General features: G+C 39.8%; 1 protein-coding gene across 2 annotated transcripts; it reads left to right on the forward strand.

Moving 5' to 3' along the window:
* The first annotated feature begins 1,158 nt into the window (after positions 1-1,158).
* Positions 1,159-17,728, forward strand: med14 (mediator complex subunit 14). Of its 2 annotated transcripts, XM_005814997.3 has the most exons (29): positions 1,159-1,605; positions 3,008-3,034; positions 3,154-3,259; positions 3,368-3,541; positions 3,681-3,810; positions 3,916-4,044; positions 4,148-4,255; positions 5,285-5,417; positions 5,516-5,666; positions 5,782-5,893; positions 6,446-6,571; positions 6,887-6,965; positions 7,061-7,220; positions 7,314-7,508; positions 7,723-7,857; positions 7,953-8,029; positions 8,116-8,276; positions 8,461-8,607; positions 9,406-9,650; positions 12,359-12,628; positions 13,577-13,826; positions 14,255-14,377; positions 14,571-14,747; positions 15,488-15,726; positions 15,818-15,997; positions 16,086-16,193; positions 16,572-16,697; positions 16,797-16,986; positions 17,079-17,728. In XM_005814997.3, the coding sequence occupies exons 1-29, from the start codon at positions 1,430-1,432 to the stop codon at positions 17,150-17,152; spliced, it is 4,308 nt and encodes a 1,435-aa protein (XP_005815054.1). In that variant the 5' UTR covers positions 1,159-1,429; the 3' UTR covers positions 17,153-17,728. The 2 variants fall into 2 exon arrangements, with proteins under 2 accessions (XP_005815054.1, XP_023192851.1); XM_023337083.1 differs by lacking the exon at positions 14,255-14,377.
* The last annotated feature ends 564 nt before the right edge of the window (positions 17,729-18,292 follow it).

Raw genomic sequence — 18,292 nt, forward strand, 5'->3', positions numbered from 1 at the left:
GTTCATTTACTGGAAGACAAAGAGCATGTTAGAACTTAAGATGTCAGAAATGATTTCACTGGACTTATTTCGAGGAGTTCTTAAAGATAGGCAACAAGATTCTATGAAACAGTGTCATTGTTTTTAAATTGTTTTTATTGTTTTATACTTGTGCATATGTATTAATTGTTTTTATCTTGTAACCAGGTTGCTATGTATTGCAAATTTTTGCACAGGTCCCTCTTGAAAATGAGATCTAGATCTCAACGGGGTTTACCTGATTAATTAAAGGAATATATATGTTCTTAATTATAATGATTTCAGTCTGAGGTTTCAACTGCACACTGCTGGTTACACAAAACTTTACCTTTAGCTTTAATCATCTGGTTAAAGTGATTTGATGTGTGTTTAGTAACGCTTTTTATTCCCGCTTTATGTATTGATAACATTTATGTTTGATCTGGGAATTTAATAGAAATGTAGTTTTCTCTTCCTCATGAGAGTTTTCCCAAAGTCTAATGAGTTTGAGAATATCTCTCATTAAATTCCTTTTTCAAAAACATAACTAGAACTAAATATGAATCATTTCTTTTGCAACCTAAAATGAGAGAGATTTATTTTAAAACAATGAATGAAATGTGTCCCTTATTTTTGACTTTAAGATTTTTGATTTTTGATTGTTTTGCAAATCATTTTAATTTGTGTATTGGGTATTAATAAAGATATTGACACCTTATAGTAATCTGCACTAAAACCACTACACCTGTTCAATAAAGAGAAAAAAAATAAAATAAAATAAAAGGTGGTTTGGGATGAAACTTTAATTTTTTTCTCCTGCATACACACCTCACAACTTCAACACTATAGTTTATGTGAACTAGCAAACAAAACATATTTAAGCTAATATATTTAAAGTAGTATACTGTCACTTGTTTCTAGGGCAACAATTTCAGAAGCATAGCTTAAATCACAAACTACCACAAGCTGTTAACAAAGTTACAAACACTCAAACATCTTACCTGTAAGTCGGAGTAGTCTGAATTATAAACATGATGTAAGCATTTTTTCTTCGCTGTCAAAGCCATCCAGTCTGGTTAAAAAGTCCACATAAGCTGCAGAATATTATTGAGTCTCGCTCTTTGAAAAGTCCTGTCTGGGTTTTCTGTCTCTCCAACTTGTATGCTAATTATCCCGATATCAAAGATGGCGGCCAAGCAGCATTGAAAATCTTCTCCGCAATGACTTACTAAATTAAGCATTAGCTGACTTTTTGTTGTTTACAGAAGTGACTAAGTCATTGCAGCGCTGCTCTTCTAATAGAAGAAATGGTGTGAGAATACGAGGAAAGTGTCTTTTGAGGAGGAGCGGGCCACTACTAGCCGAGAGTTTCCCGTTGTCTGGCTGTTTGGACAGCGGAGAAGCTAACTAGCCTCTACCGTCAATTTTTAAAATGGCTCCGGTGCAGATTGGGTCAGATGGGCCGCTCGTCCCGCTCGGAGGTCCCGTTGTGTCGGGTCCACAGCCACCACCTCCCGGGACCCCAGCTACACAGGGCGTCAAACTAAGCTTGCTTATTGAATTTCTTCTCCAGCGGACTTACCATGAAATTACCCTGCTGGCTGAGCTGTAAGTAACAGTTAGCTTAGCAGGCCCACAGGCGGGCTAATAGGCTAACGCTTGTAAACTTAAGAGAACTTTAGAACTGTTAAATAAACTTTTGTTGTTTTACTACCCTCAAACAATCACTATGACCATAATACTAATTTGTTACATTTAAAAAAGACTCGATGCATATAAAGTGACTGCTTTCTTAAGGGGAGTACAAGTAAATAACTTGCCACTACCGCTTCATAATCAGTGATCAGAAGTTTACCAGTAAGTACAGTGTTGTTAAATCTACTACTCAAATCAATAAAAGCTATTGTTCATATAGTTAGTTTTCTTTTTTTTTTTTAAATATCAGGCTTCCTTTGTTGTTGTGCTGTTTACCCAAAATCAGTTACTTATTTGAGACCCTGTCACTTTCAAGCTCCCACACTCTCATTCCCCTGGTGGCATCACATAAGGCAACCGGGTTGCACGTTGCTTTCATATTTCTTTATTCTTTTTTTTATTTGCATGTTTCCAATAAGTCATATTTGTGTTTTTTTTACTCGTAACAAAGTATACAAAGGTTTAAAACACATTCAAAGCCACTATATATATATATATATATATATATATATATATATATATATATATATATATATATATATATATATATATATATATATTTTTTAATATTATTTAAAGTGCCAGAGAAAGTGAGCCTATATAGTGATGCAGGTCTGACCCTGTTTGTTGTGCACTGGTCAGTTGACTTAAAGAAGGTTACTGTGCTTGTCCGTCACCGCAAATTCAACTGAAATACCATCATGACAGTCAGACTGTTAAATCTGAGAGAGTTCCTAGAGTTAGTCAATGCCAGAGAGAAAATTTAAGAACGATTGATTGGCAGTCAGAAAGAAAGATATAAATTGTTTGAGTAAGCTAAAGTACTAATGGTTCAGAGTAAATGTGAATACCATTTACTCTGGCGTTCGCAGAGTAAATGGCAAAGTGTCAAACCACTTTAGTGATTTGACACTAAAGCAGTTTAGTGTCAAATCATTAAACTATTTCAACTGGTACAAACAGAATATAGAATTGACTAATTTTATGGGTATGGATCATTGTCATCGTCATGTTTAGCTGTGGCTTTGACATCCATATAAATATCCATCAGGGCTTGGAGGAGTCAACAAAGTCAAGCAATCAGTCAAAAACCTTGAGTTATTCTATGACAAAGTTTGTGGAAAAAGAAAAGCAAAAACACTATTGCAAACTATCTTTAAGCAGTATTAAACAAAACAAGTGTCTTAGATAATTGTTCTCAAAAATACAGCTAAAATCATAAAGAGCAGAGCATGTTATAACTTTTTAGGATAGAAGATGTGTTAATGCTGTGATTTAAATGTGGCTTACTTTAAGATCAATGTTTGTTTTGCAGGCTCCCTCGAAAAACTGATATGGAGCGGTATGTTTGTTTTAAAATATTTCCTCTTATTTATTAAATACAATAATTAGATGCACAACTTTTTTAAGGGACATTTCTTTTAATTTGACTGTCATTTCTTAAACTTCTTTTTCATGAAGGAAAATTGAGATCGTCCAGTTTGCAAGTCGCACCAGGCAGCTGTTTGTACGCCTCCTGGCCCTGGTTAAGTGGGCAAGCAATGCGGGAAAAGTTGAGAAGTGTGCGGTACGTTGTGTTTAATGAAATCCTCCCGCTGTACGTTTTGTGGTCTGTCGACAGAAGCACAAATGTTTAGCTGACCGTACCTCTCTGACTTGGGTTGTGTTGTGACAGATGATCTCCAGTTTCCTGGATCAGCAGGCCATCTTGTTTGTGGACACAGCCGACAGACTGGCTCTGCTGGCTCGGGACGCCCTTGTGCACGCTCGCTTACCCAGCTTCGCCATCCCCTTCGCCATCGACGTCTTGACGACAGGGTCATACCCACGCCTGCCTACGTGCATACGTGTAAGTCTTGAACCTTAACTTTTCTTTCCCCGATAAAGCTGGATAAAAAGAAGATGCAGATTTAGATATTCTGACTTGTCTGTCTAATGTGTCGCTTTATTTATTTATTTATTTATTTATTTTTTCTGTCTTTGTTCAGGATAAAATAATACCTCCCGACCCAATCACTAAAACGGAGAAGCAGACCACTTTAAACCAGCTTAATCAGATTCTACGACATCGCCTTGTCACAACTGACTTGCCTCCACAGCTGGCAAATCTCACAGTTGGTAAGCAGTTTGTGTAAAGGTCTTGAATTTTAACTGCTTACTGTTGATTTTTTATTTATTTTTTAAATTATTGTTATTTATCTTGCTTATTTGTATATTCTTTAGCTAATGGTCGTGTTAAGTTTCGGGTGGAGGGAGAGTTTGAGGCCACTCTGACAGTAATGGGAGATGATCCCGACATTCCCTGGCGGCTGTTGAAGTTGGAAATTCTAGTGGAAGATAAAGAAACTGGAGGTGAGGAAACTAATTCTGATTATTTTTTATGAGTAATCTCCATAGTGTGGCCAAATTGGTGATTTCCTCTTCTTTTTTTTTTACTTCTATTGCTTACTAACAGATGGACGAGCACTGGTCCACAGTTTGCAGGTGAACTTCATCCACGAGTTGGTCCAGGCTCGACTTTGTGCCGATGAAAAACCCCTACAGGACATGTATAACTGCCTGCGTATCCTTTTAAATGTTTCTGTGTTTGCTCATTGAGACAAACATTTTCAGGGTGTTTCCTGGTCTGGATGTATGTGGAGAAAGTTTACGAGAGGAGGGGAAAAATATTGGTATTCACAGAACGTATTTCTGCTTCCATTTTCTAGCAGTTCAGTCCATCTTTAATGCCTAGTCCCTGTAGATAATTTCATGAATTTAGATGAAGCTTTGTACCTATGCTTTAAAACTGATGCAATATGTATCAGATTTAAATGCACTTTATACATGGCTTTTGTGCAACGGTTCAGGTTTTGTCCAGTTCTGCTCTGACCCTCTGCAGTAGTGTGTGTGTTGAAGCATATAGGGTATTGACTGATCAAGCAGACAAGTGTAGAATTCCAATGAGAATCCCAGCTGCAGTAATGCATCCTGCCTAGCACCCTTTCATTAATTCTTAAATAACAAATCAGCTTTTTGTTAACGGCAAAGAAAGAGCAGCACTGTTCCTGCAAGCATCGGTCATCTGAGGTGTTTTTTTTTTTTTTTTTTTTTTACTACTTAAGAGATGTGTGCTACCACACCTGTCAGCATGTTTATGAAATACGGCGAAATTCCATTTTCTGTCAATTACAGAGCTTCGACCTACTGTATATTTAACTAAACATTTGCATGCGACAGCAATACTTTAGCGTACAAAATCTTGATATTAGTTTCTGTTAAAATGCATCTTTGAAGCAGCGATAGAAACAACCAGGTATTAGCATTTATGAAATTGTCAAACTCTTAAAGACTTCATCGAGTATGCGAGTTGAGCAAGACTGTGCTAATCACAATGCTAATCAGTACATCTCTGCACTGGCTTCCACCCACCGCCACGTCAAAGAGCAGTCTGTGTGAGGCACAAGCAGCCCTTTAACTAATAATCTACACCTTGAAGGATGTGTGTGTGTGTGTTTTGAATGTTAATGCCGCAATAAGTAAAATAGTCAACCGTCTACCTTGATCTGTAATTTCCCCCGTACCGTGCTTTCTTTAACTGCACCGTATCCAGATTCCTTTTGTCTGTCACTGCAGCTCGAGGTTCTCCATTCTCAGACACTGATGCTGATCAGAGAGCGCTGGGGAGACCTGGTACAGGAGGAAAAATATGTTCCGGCAAAATACCTCACGCTTTCCGTCTGGAAGTAAGGCTTCTACACTTTCAGATGGAAAAAAAAAAGGTTTAATGAAGTAACATAAAAAAAAAAAGACCAAATTGCTTTTATTTATTTCATCTTCACAGCCAACAGGTTTTGGGTAGAAAAACTGGCACAGCGTCAGTGCATAAAGTCACAATCAAAATTGATGAATCAGATGGATCTAAGCCATTGCAAATATCTCATGAGCCTGCTCTCCCTGCCTGCGACTCAAAGTTAATGGAACGAGCCATGAAGGTGAAATTAAAAATTAAAATGGTTTCTGTTCCTAATGTAATGCAAGATTTAGACCATTAGGATTTTCTTTGCATTTAAATTACAGCTTCAGCTAAGTTTTTTTTTTTTTTTTAAGATTGATCATCTCTCAGTGGAGAAGCTGCTGATTGACAGTGTTCATGCCCGCGCCCATCAGAAGCTGCAGGAACTCAAGGCCATTTTAAAGACCAGCAATCCCAGTGATAACTGTATGTATTTCATCTTTGTTTCTACTTGACAGAGTCATTAAAACCCAGAACCGTTCTGCTGTGTTAGTTTTATGCTAGATGTAATAAGGTTCCATGTTCTTTTTTCCCCCCTCTTGCATCATTTGAATATTTACTGAAAAGTATTGGGGATCATGAAGATAGGCTTTTGGTTGCATCCTTTAAAGGTCTTTATCTTATTGCCAACCCATACGATTTATTTGTGTTTTTCTTTTGTACATTTCTGTCGTGATACAGACTTGATTCCCATTCATTATGGGCTTAAAAAATCTTAAATTTGAGTTGGTGAAACCTGCAGAAACTCTTAACAAGTGTCTCAGTAAGTTTCCCACATATAACGAGGAGGATTGGATCACTTTTCCCCCCTTAGTAAATGAAATCACTGCACAGCTTTACCAGTCTTGGGTACTAAAGCTGTATATTTTTCTTTCTAAATCACATATTTTACTACTCTGTCTTGATTTGTCCCAGTGTATGTTTTCCAGTCATATTTAGTGTTAATACTTGTTTGTTTTACTGTATTTGTTTCTCCAGCATTCATTGAGACAGCTTTGCCCACGTTGGTCGTTCCGATACTTGAGCCATGTGGTCGCTCAGAGTGCCTGCACATTTTTGTAGATCTTCATTCTGGCATGTTTCAACCCATGCTCTATGGATTAGGTAAGCAGCAGCAAATGTTAACTCCTCTTTTTTTGGACCCTATATTTTTGTGTTTGTTTTGATTAGCCTGACTCTTACACCAGTTCTGCAATAGTGTTGTATTTTAAAACAAGCTTTTAGTAAATTATACTCTTTGTGTTTTAACTACAATTTAACTAGTTTAATTTAAAATGTAACTCCTTCTATTGATGTTCTTTTTTCTGTCAACTTTCATCTGATTGTGTTTAAAGCTTTGGCTGCACATTTATCTATAATTGTGATTTATTAGCTTTCTTCAGTCTCTGAGCCATAAATCCTGGTTTGTTCTCTCTATAGACCAGTCCATGCTGGATGACATTGAAAAGACGGTCAATGATGATATGAAGCGCATTCTCTCTTGGCTTCAGCAGCTCAAGTAAGTTCATATAAACTAAGTCAATCTTTATTTACTGAATGTAATAAATTATGAACCCTGTGCAGGACTGTGAGGCATTCATTCTTTCCGATTAGGTTCTGGCTAGGGGAGCAGCGATGTCGACAGTCCGTGAAGCACCTTCCCACCGTTTGCTCAGACATCGTTCACCTCTCCAATTCAGCCACGCACCCAGTCGGCAGCTTGTCCAAGCACAAACTCTTCATCAAGCTCACTCGTCTCCCACAGTACTACATTGTGAGTTTTGTCGGCCAGTTTATTGTTTAAAGACATGTTCATTCCCATGCATTTATTTATTTTTTACAAATATTTTCTCTTGTTTTCTTGCAGGTGGTGGAAATGCTTGAAGTGCCTAGCAGTCCCACAGCATTACAGTACAAATACTCTTTCCTATCAGTTTCTCAGGTAGAGGGAGAAGATGGACCTATGTGCGCACAACTTTTACAGCTTTTTAAACCCAACCTGGAACACCTTGTCCAGGACCCAACAACAGGGAGAGAGGCTCGACCTGGAACAAAAAGAAAGGTAGTTGTTTATTTTATATTATGAAGAAATTAATGGGTTTAATGTCGGATTAGGAACTTTGTGTAGAAATGTTTTGGGCCCTGTTATAGTTTATAACATCTAAATGGAAAGTCAGGCACAACTGCAAAACTACCACACTCACACTGTCTTCCTAAAGTTACTGTAGATGCTTTATAGACACCTTAGACATTGTTCTCTGCCTTCTGCTCTGTAGATTGCTGGAGATCAAGGAGACTCGGAGCCTAAGAAGCCCAAGAGGTCTGGAGAAATGTGTGCTTTTAACAAGGAGCTGGCTCATCTTGTAGCCATGTGCGATACCAACATGCCTTTTATTGGTCTCAGAGCAGAGGTCAGTCAGCTTTTGGTCTTCAGGGGTATATTTGTGGATTCACGGCTTGTAATTCCCAACTGATCCCAAATGGTTTTTCTTTCTCTTCTGAGTAGCTTTCCAACATGGCGATTCCAAACGAGGGAGTGCAAGTGGAAGGTGACGGGAGTAGTCACGCAATCCGACTGCTAAAGTAATACAAACCTCCATGTGCTTTCTTTCGTGTTTTGTTCCCTTCAATCTGTGAAACGCTAAACTGGTATGGCTCGTGTTTTCTAGGATTCCCCCTTGTAGAGATGTCGGAGAGGAAACCAGGAGAGCTTTGGAGCGCTCCCTCTTGGACAGCACCATTCGCTTGCAGGGCAGGAATAACCGGACCTGGGTGGCTGAGCTGGTGCTGGCCAACTGTCCGCTCAGCAGCACCAACAGCAAGGAACAAGGTCCTTTTCATTTTTACCAAATGCACATCATTTCATTCACTGAACATAATCATTTTAGCATCTTTTTTTATTCAGAATAATGTATTATGATACCTCTGTAATTTTGTCATTATTCTTTATAGAAAAAATTTTTCTCTGTTTGCATTGTGATCCGTCTTCTCACTGAGTTTCCCTGTTCCACCAGCTTCCACTCGCCATGTGTATTTGACCTATGAAAACCCTCTGTCGGAGCCTGTGGGCGGGAGGAAGGTGGTGGAGATGTTCCTGAACGACTGGAAAGCCATCAGCCAGCTCTACCAGTGTGTTCTGAACTTTTCTTGCACACTGCCAGGTGGGTGCATATTGACCTGAAAAGGTCTTCACATTTGCCAACAATCCGATTGCAGAGATTAGCGAGGCTCCTACAAAGACTGGGAACATTTGGAATTTTAATTAAGTAATTTCCAGGTGTGGAGAAATATAAAAAAATTTACAAACTAGGGCAGAAGTGATTAATCGATTAATAAAATAATCAACTAGTCATTAACTGATTAGTCATTGACTGGAGTACACAGACTCAAAAAGGCCATTTGCTGAAAAAACAACATATTTTGAGCAGTAATTAAGCTAAGATGATTTATATACATTTGCATTTAAGATAAAAACACCTCTGTCTTTAAATATGTTTTAGCTAAATCTCTTCAAGTGACAGTTTTAGCTTCAAATTCACTAAAGGAATGCTAAGTTGTTGGATTTTAGGCAAAAACATGTTTTTCTTATTTAAAAAAGGAACTGAGTTATTTGTTATTTTATTATATTTCTAATATTTTATATAATTGGGTTAAATGAAAAATCTGTAGAATGTGCAAATTTTCTCATGGATGCATCAATCCCCCCTTTTGTCTATTTTTCCATATATCCTTTTATTAAAGCGGACCTTTGTATAAATATCTGTAGACAATTCAGAGTGAAATCTGGTACTCATGTTTTAACAATTGTTCAAAAAAATTGGACTTTGGAATTTTGTATCTTGAAAAAAATGACATTTAGAACACTTGGAGTCTGGGTTCTATGTTTTCTGCATAGGAAAATCCACCTATATTTGTAAGTATTGTTTCTGCTGTGTAACACGCTGATTTCTTCACTCCAGAAATGCCGCCTTACCTGAGCCAGTTCTCAGAGGTCCGGCTGTATAACTACCGCAAGCTGGTGCTGTGCTACGGCACCACCAAAGGCAGCTCCGTCACCATCCAGTGGAACTCCAACACGCAGCGCTTCCACCTCGCCCTGGGCACCGTGGGGCCCAACTCGGGCTGCTCCAACTGCCACAACATCATCCTCCACCAGCTGCAGGAGATGTTCAACAAGAACCCGAACGTGCTGCAGCTGCTGCAGGTACACGGTCAAAACTCTTAAAACAGTACTCATAGAAAGTATATTCAAGTGGCTGCTTTGGTGTGCTGAACTTTCTAATAAATTGATGGATGTGAAAAACAAGTTAGATGATCTTTAAACCAGTGGTCCCCAACCTTTTTATTACCACGGACCGGTCAAGACTTGGCAATTTTGCTGCGGCCTTGGGGTTGGGGGAGCGAAATACTTCTGCATGTTGGTGTTCCCGCTAAAGCCTTTTTTTTTGCCCCGATTTTCCCTTTACGACAATCTTGCAATGTGTCCTGCAGTGTGTTTTGTGTTGAATATCCCCGATCTAAAATTGGACATATTCAACATTGTCTTGGACCGATTATTGCAGTCTGTGAGGTTTTTCCCTGACTGGGAGCGAGAACGCAGCCTGTTGAATGTGACAGGTAGCCAATCAGAAAGCGCGGTGACGTAAGAACGGAAGGGAATCCCAGACAGTTGACATGGCAACTGAGAGTCCAGTCGACATCGGAGGTGATATGTGGAAATGTTTATTACAATATGTAAAGGTAATTTTTATATATGTTTATTATATGTGGTTATGTTTATTCAGTTAAATTGTTAACTACGAAAAAACATAACTCACCTCCAAATCATAGTGCAGCAAATAGAGGGGCTGCTCCCTCCGTCTTTTATCAAACGCCTTTTCTTTTTGTTGCGTCTTTTATCGCTTTAAATGAGCCACAAACTATCACTACTGCTTCTACATCGTCATCCGTGTTTGATTATTCTAAATTCACGTTTGGTATGTTGGGGGTTTTACTGGATTTTCTTCTGGAACCGGGATGTTCGTGAGTAGAATCGGTTCGTGTTGCTCCTGCCGTGTGGGCTGGACTCACGAACCGACCGAACCTGTTGGACTTTTATCGGCTCTGTGGTCACAGAGGTTTGGAAAATCGGCCCACAATCCTTAAATCGTGTGAACCAGACCTAAAACTCACAAGCTCTACTCCTCTCATCTCGTCTCGACCACTGCCCTAGCGCTCTCTGACTCTGGTCGCTATGGTAACGTTTACATATCCCTTCAAAATAATAGAATAGAATAGAATTCAACTTTATTGTCATTGCACTGTCACAAGTACAAGCAACGAGATGTAGTTTGCATCTATCCAGAAGTGCTCTACGAGATATAAATATTTATTTACGGATGTACAAGACTATGTATGTATGGACTATAAGGGGTTATAGCAAGAGATATACTGTAGATATTGTGTATAAATATAAATATGGGAGCTATATGCACAGATTATACTGATTATACAGAATATACAAGAATGTTAGGGAATAGATTATAGATAAATAATGGCAGATAAAATTTACAGGTTGTATGTGTGTGTGTGTGAAGAAAACAGTCCGTGATGTGTGTGTGAGGATAGTCCATGTGTTATTGTTGTATGAGAGGGTAGGGGAGTACAGTCCTTATAGTTTAAATAAGATACAGATGCGCCACAAAAACGAACATTTTACTTTCGTGAACATTTTAACTCACGATAACGACTAATGGGAGCCCTGAGCTTGTTTCTCTGCAACCAGACGGTCCCACCTGGGAGTGATGAGAGACAATGACACCCGAAGTGTTGCTTATGCACAGGGTGCCTGGTCTCTACGTGGTGAAGCAGTTTGAAGGCTTCATTGTTTCATTAACGAGCCGGTCACCATATCATGCAGAGCTTGGAATGTGGGAATCACCTACCGGGATAAATCCATTCTCCTGTTTCTTCTCTGGGCCTTTTCCCCTTTACAAAGAAACTTTCCAAAGAATCTGATCTTACTCATTCTGCTGCTTGTGGGCTCAATGTTGACGCGCAAGATGGGACCGAGAGAATCCGGTTAAAGGATTTTCAAAATAAAAGATCCTCCAGACTCAAATAATACATAAAACGGAAATATTTCATTATTTCTTGCGCGGCCCAGTACCAATTGGTCCACGGACCAGTACCGGGCAATGGCCCGGAGGTTGAGGACCACTGTTTTAAACCACAGGGGTGTTGCATTTAATTATCATTTATCAGTGCCTCCAGGATGTTGAGATGGGTTCTTGTGGTTGCTGATGTCTAAAATTGCTGATTATGTTTCACCTTTTTCAAAAAGTAGCTGGGAAAGTTGCAATTTAAGCTTTATTTTTGCCATAACATTGTCTTGCAAAAATGTTGACATTGCTTCACATAATCTTCCCAAAAAAGACAAGATTTTAATATGCAAAGTGCAAAAAACACTTTCAAATAAAATCTTGTCCTGAGGAGTTGTCAAAGTGCAAAATAATAATTCTATATTGGTCATTCAAGTTTATATTTACACAGTGTAAACAAATCCTATTGAACAGAAATAGGATTACAGAAAAAAAAGTTACCATTTAGCATCATGCTTTTGTGGCAAGAGTTAAAGGGATTTTCCAAAATTCAACCAAGTTGCAGTGATTGGTCATAAAAAAAAAACCGCTAAGGTGATTGGCTGAATTTGCTGAAAAGTTTTGATAACTGAAGATTGCAAGTCGGCGCCAAATTTGCGAATACTTTGCTTTAATTTACATTAATAGCAGCGGTCGCAACTTCCTGAAGGGACTGATTTAAAGAGCTGTGATTAGAAAATAAAACATGAAGTTATTTCAGTATCTGTATTATCAAGCAAACTGCACAGATCTGCAAAATGATTTTTCTTAAAACCTTTTTGTGACTTTCCAGGTGCTCTATGACACACAAGCTCCTCTCAATGCAATCAACAAGCTACCAACAGTGCCCATGCTGGGCCTCACCCAGCGCACCAACACTGCCTACCAGTGTTTCTCCATTCTGCCCCAGTCCCCCACGCACATCCGCCTAGCGTTCCGCAACATGTACTGCATCGACATCTACTGCCGCAGCCGAGGAGTGGTAGCCATTCGAGACGGAGCCTACAGCCTGTTTGACAACACTAAGATTGTGGAAGGGTTTTACCCCGCTCCAGGTCTCAAGGTAAACGGGATGAAGAGGGTTAAAGTGAAACAACTTGCACTCGTTTTCAAACTATGAAAAAGAAGATGCTTGTTTTTTTTTGTATTTGTTTATTTATTTTTTAGATAAAATTTTAGGAAGTTTATTAGATTTTGTCTTTGATTATTAGTTTTTTATTACTCACAAAATGCTAAGTGTGAAGGAGAGCTAACAAACTGCACATTAACCAGAGCACTGCCGCCGGATAGTGAAACATGGTGTTGGCAGTATCATGCTCTGGGAATGCATATCTTCTTTAGTGTTTCCAGGATGTCTGCGCATTCCTTAGAAGGTCTTACGTCAATGTAGCTGAAATCAAGGCCTTAAAATGTCTTAAATTTGTTTAAAAATGTGAATATGTTATTTCAAGGTCTTAAGGTTTGTCTCAAGAGAACTTTTTAATCTAATACATTATATATATGTTCATATGACGTACATATGTATATTTTTTCTCGTTGGACTTCTCTGTCAGGCAAAAATTTGAGTCGCACTCGGATAGCTTAATTGTCTTCTGTGACCTGAGTCGGTTGAGGCTACCTCTCACTAGCTGCTAATGTACCCTTGCTAGCTAGCTTTTTTTCGTATATTGATCATGTGAGAGATGGGTATTGGGTAAGATTGACAGTGATGTTTGTACATTACTGTGAAGATTACGGCTTTAAATTCATTTCATAATAGTCTTAAATTTGAGTTAATAAAACCTGCAACAACCCTGGTTTCATTCATTAAACTCGTTTATTACTTTCTTTCCACTTCATAACTTTGCATTACTTTGTGTTGCATATAATCTGAATAATTATGTAGACACCACTTAATTAGCAACAATTAAGTGGTGTCAATAGTTTTGCAGGACACTAGACGCTAAAAATAACCCCAAAAACCAGTGATTCAGTTTTTCCACAGCAAACATTTCTCTCTCTCCTCCTTCAGACATTCCTTAACATGTTTGTGGACAGCAGCCAAGACGCCCGCAGACGTTCCGTCAACGAAGATGACAACCCTCCTTCCCCTGTGGGCGTCGACGTGATGGACAGCCTGATGAACCAGTTTCAGGGTCAGCAGCAGCCCCAGACCATGAGAGGGGGTGCCGGAGGCGTATACCCGCCTCTTACGTCGCCTCCACCGAATTATCTCGCCAACGTCACTCCGTCGCCCTCCATGATGCCCACACAGTCGCCAGGTAACGGACATTGTGATTCTCTCTTGTACTTGTGAGTGTGGAGATCTTGTTCCGTTTGTGTCGTCTCATCTCATTCAGACATCTTGTTCTAAACAATGAAATTTTTAGTTTGACTCTCATGTCGTCATGGTCACCGATGTATTTGTTGCCGGAGCAAATCATCTGAGAGCTTTTGCTGCCATGTGTGCCCTTTTTAGTTTGATGAAAATACAAGACCATTTCTGTTTCTCATGCAACATGTGCACACCGAAAAAAAAGCATGTGTTCAGCCATGTTCCCTCCCTCCATTGGTCTCCATCTCAGCACCCAGCCAGACGCTACAGCCTCTCCGTCCAGCTTTAGCTTGTATGCTCACGAGAGATTGTGGTTGTGTGTGAGAGGAGCAGAGTCTTATGAGCCATTTGACGAATGTGTGTATGTATATGCAGGGAACATCCATGCCTCTGGCTCCCCTAGCGGAGCTTTGAGGGCGCCCTCTCCTTTTGGCCCCACCCCGTCTCCGTCGTCTCTGGGCATAGCCATGGGCCAGACCAGCTTTGCCAGTCCCCACGGTAAGCAGCAGGGAGGGCCGTAAATGCTGGCCCCTGCTGGGCAAGGGGCTTGAACAGGCCGAAGCGAACATGACCAAGCCTTTTGTGCCCTGCAAACATTTAAGACTTATAAAGCCAGGGCACACAGTGGTGTATTTATGACTTTGATTGTAAATTATGTTCAGTGACTGATTATTGGCTCTCTCCTATCTAGGTCCTCTGGACCCCAGCTCTCCTTACACCATGGTGTCTCCCAGCCATAGGGGCCAGTGGCCAGGCTCGCCCCAGGTTTCAGGGCCTTCTCCTGGGGCCAGAATCCCTGGCATGTCCCCCGGTAATCCTTCGCTGCACTCACCTATTCCCGACCCCAACTCTCCACGTGCTGGGAGTAGTAAGTACCGCTTTCTCAATACTAAAACTAACTCTATTAGGGCTGCATAAAATATCTTAAATGCACAACTTTTGCAATATTAGTCTGTGCAATGATGCAAATTTAAAGGACCAGTTGAAGTGCAATGTTTGTTGGTTCTAATATTCACACTTTTCATGCTAAAAGTACTCTCAGCCTCACTGCAGGAAATACCCACACATAAAAAGAGGATGATGACAGAGATGATAAAATCATAGTGTTGGCAGCATCATCATGACATTTGAGGAAGAGATGAGTGAGGACTCCATATTTATTGCAAATGAAATTGCCATCAAAATTTTTTAAGTAAATGCCACCATGATGTATTTTCTAATATTGTGAGGATCAAAGTTTAGTGGCCAGTTATCAATTTTAAGTTTTTCCAAAGTTCTGATCTGCAAATAGCAGGTTTATCTGATTCTTTTTTTTATATGAAGTATAAATAAGTTGCATGGAAAACATTTTTTTTGTTGCCTTCCCTGTGTGTGACAGACCTAATATTGTCTATTACACAGAGACAAAACAAAGATGAATAGATTATGCATCCATTATTAGTGATTAGTTGAGGTACCTGGAGAAAAAATCTTTAATAAACAGAAACCTGAGCAGTGCATCATCCTTCACTACAACAGAACAGTCACTTAGATCAGGCTTTAGTATATTCAATTCTGTGTTTTTCTACCTTTTCAAAATCCCCTCTTTTTTGTCTGTCTTTGCCTTAGGTTCCCAAGTCATGCCTACCAGTATGCCTCCTCCCCGAAAGCTACCTCAGCGCCCCTGGGCTGCATCCATCCCCACCATCCTCTCCCACAATGCCTTACACGTGCTTCTGCTCCCCTCACCCACCCCCTGCATGGTACCCGGCCTGGCAGGGAGCTATCTCTGCTCGCCACTGGAGCGCTTTTTGGGTTCAGTTATCATGAGACGACACCTACAGAGGATCATCCAGCAGGAGGCGACGGTGAGTGTCTCATCAGTAATTGGTTGTTTGCTTCTTGCGTTAAATTTGAGTGTTTTTATTGTAATCGCCTGTCGTGTCGCGTCTGCTTCAGTTATCGATCGTGAACTCCAACGAGCCAGGCGTGATCATGTTCAAGACGGATGTTCTCAAGTGCCGAGTGGCTCTCAATCCAAAGAACTATCAGACTCTGCAACTCAAAGTTACCCCAGAAAACGCAGGGCCCTGGTCCCAGGAGGAGCTTCAGGTGCTGGAGAGATTCTTTGAGACCCGGGTAAGTGAAAACGCCAGTCAACACCTAAAATGGCACACCTCCCCTTCGTTTTATCCTAATAACCCTTCTTTTAATTTTCTCTTGTCAGGTTGCTGGTCCTCCCTTTAAATTCAACACTCTGAGTGCCTTCACGAAACTGCTCGGTGCTCCCACTAATGTTCTTAGAGACTGTGTGCGCATCATGAAGCTTGAGCTGGTGCGTAGCTTTCACTTCTGCTTTAAAGGCTTCTTTTGTCTTATTAGTGAATTCTTTATTGTAAAAGATGTAAATATCTCAATTTCCAGTTAGCATTTTTATAGTTATACAAAAATTCCAAAACAGTTTTCAAAACCCATTTTCTGCCCTTACAGAGGCAAAGTCACACTGTGTGAATGAGTAGTTGTTGATGTTATGACCAATTTATTACACATAAATTGGTCTAATAATCTGAAAAAATATGCCTTGTCAAGTTTCCCACTACCCATTGTCCGGTCAGGGGTGATCTCACTGAAACTCATCCAGCTCCAACCAACACATGTGTTTTATCTGTGTATCTCTAAGTCAGGCTTGACTAAAATGTTTCTCTCTTGCCAGTTCCCTGACCAGGCTGGACAGCTCAAGTGGAATGTCCAATTCTGTCTCACCATCCCTCCCAGTGCGCCCCCTATCGCTCCTCCTGGGACCATCGCTGTGGTGCTCAAGGCCAAAATGCTTTTTTTTGTAAGTTGCACCATCTCTCCTACCTCAATGTACATTATAGACCTTTAAATATTTGCAGGAGTCTGACTGCGTGTGTGTTTGGTCATTTTTGTCTCACAGCTACAGCTCACCCAGCGCATCCCGGTGCCCCAGGACCCCGTGAGCATCATTGTTCCCATCGTGTACGATATGGCCACGGGCCTCACTCAGCAGGCTGATATTCCCAGGCAGCACAGCTCCTCTGGGGCTGCAGCGCTTCTGGTCTCTAATATCCTCAAGAGGTTCAACGAGCTGCACCCTTCCAGGCAGGGTAAGGCTCCATAACAACCCCCCTTGATCTAATATCGACTCCGATTCTGACTTTACGGGAGTCAACCTTTCTAATACGCTCTTGTTTTTCAGGTGAGTGCACCATATTTGCATCTGTTCAAGAGCTGATGGCCAGCCTGTCGCTTCCCCCCAGCACTCGACAGTAACCTGTTCAGACTTTGTCCTGAAACCAAACTGGAGTCGCCTGAGATCGAGTCCAGAGCTGACTTGACAAAAAAAAGAGGAAAAGCGGTCGTCTGAATCCAGCATGCCATCTCTCTTCAGCTGAAAACTGACTTGGAATGAAATGAATGCTGAATGCAAAGGAAAAAAATAAATAAATGTGTTATTTTTGTCCTGCAGGCAGTTGTAAGCAAAAGTATCTATTGAAAATTAAGATTGTTTACAAAAATATGTATATTGTTGTAAATTTGCTTGTCAGAAAGAAAATTAGGTGAGATAGTTTTTGTGAGATTTTTTTTTTCTTCTTGTCTGATATTATTGTAGTTTTCAGAGGACAGATTCCTTAGCACACTATTTAATGATCTAATTGCCTTTGTTTTATCAGTATCTCTGCTTTTCTTTTTTTATTTGAATTTTTCATTTTATATACTCTAAAACTGTGATAAACTTTATAAGCCAGTTGTATTTTACTAAGAACCATTTTGAGTCCTGATTGAAGGATTTGGAGACATGCTGTCTGACTTTGCTATTTAATAAACAAAGCCCCGTGTTGGTTTGTGCTTTAAGGATCTTCATTTCAGTGATGACTGTTGCAGTGCTCACACTCCTCAGAGCTGACTTAGAAAAAAAAAGTATTCCCTCTCAATGCCACCCTAGGGAGGAAGTACATTTCAGCTGAGATTTCCTTCTTTTGGTGCGTTTCCTCATCAACGTAGATGAGGTTGGATTGTAGATGCACCTGTGGTTCAGAATGTTCCTCTTGGGGAAATTCGTCCATAATAAAAACATAACTTGGTCTAATGATAATTTGAACTGTCCAGACTTTAAAGCAGCTTGTATATTTAAATTTTATAATAAAGTAAAAAACAAACAAGAGGTTATACATTACAAATGAGATTATCTGCTTTTCATACAATAATTTAAGAAAATTAAGCATCATTTTACGGGTTTTTTTTTTAAGTCTGTGGTAAATATTTCATGCTCAAGTTAATTATCTGTAAAATATCACAATGCACTTATTTTCCATTACAAAAAACATACTTAGGTTTTGATCTATGGATTTCCTATTTCTGCCTCCTGTGAAGGAAAAAAAAAAAAGTAAAATCACAGATAAATCGCATAGT

Source organism: Xiphophorus maculatus, chromosome 7, assembly GCF_002775205.1.
Source record: "Xiphophorus maculatus strain JP 163 A chromosome 7, X_maculatus-5.0-male, whole genome shotgun sequence".
In the NCBI taxonomy this organism is placed as follows: Eukaryota; Metazoa; Chordata; class Actinopteri; order Cyprinodontiformes; family Poeciliidae; genus Xiphophorus; species Xiphophorus maculatus.

What these genes read in the sequence shown, in the direction of transcription:
- med14 (XM_005814997.3), top strand. Translation starts at nt 1,430, where the DNA reads ATGGCTCCGGTGCAGATTGGGTCAGATGGGCCGCTCGTCCCGCTCGGA. An exon ending in CGAAAAACTGATATGGAGCG is followed by an intron (nt 3,035 to 3,153) that starts GTATGTTTGTTT and finishes TTTTTCATGAAG; the next exon opens with GAAAATTGAGATCGTCCAGT. An exon ending in CAGCTTTGCCAGTCCCCACG is followed by an intron (nt 14,378 to 14,570) that starts GTAAGCAGCAGG and finishes TCTCCTATCTAG; the next exon opens with GTCCTCTGGACCCCAGCTCT.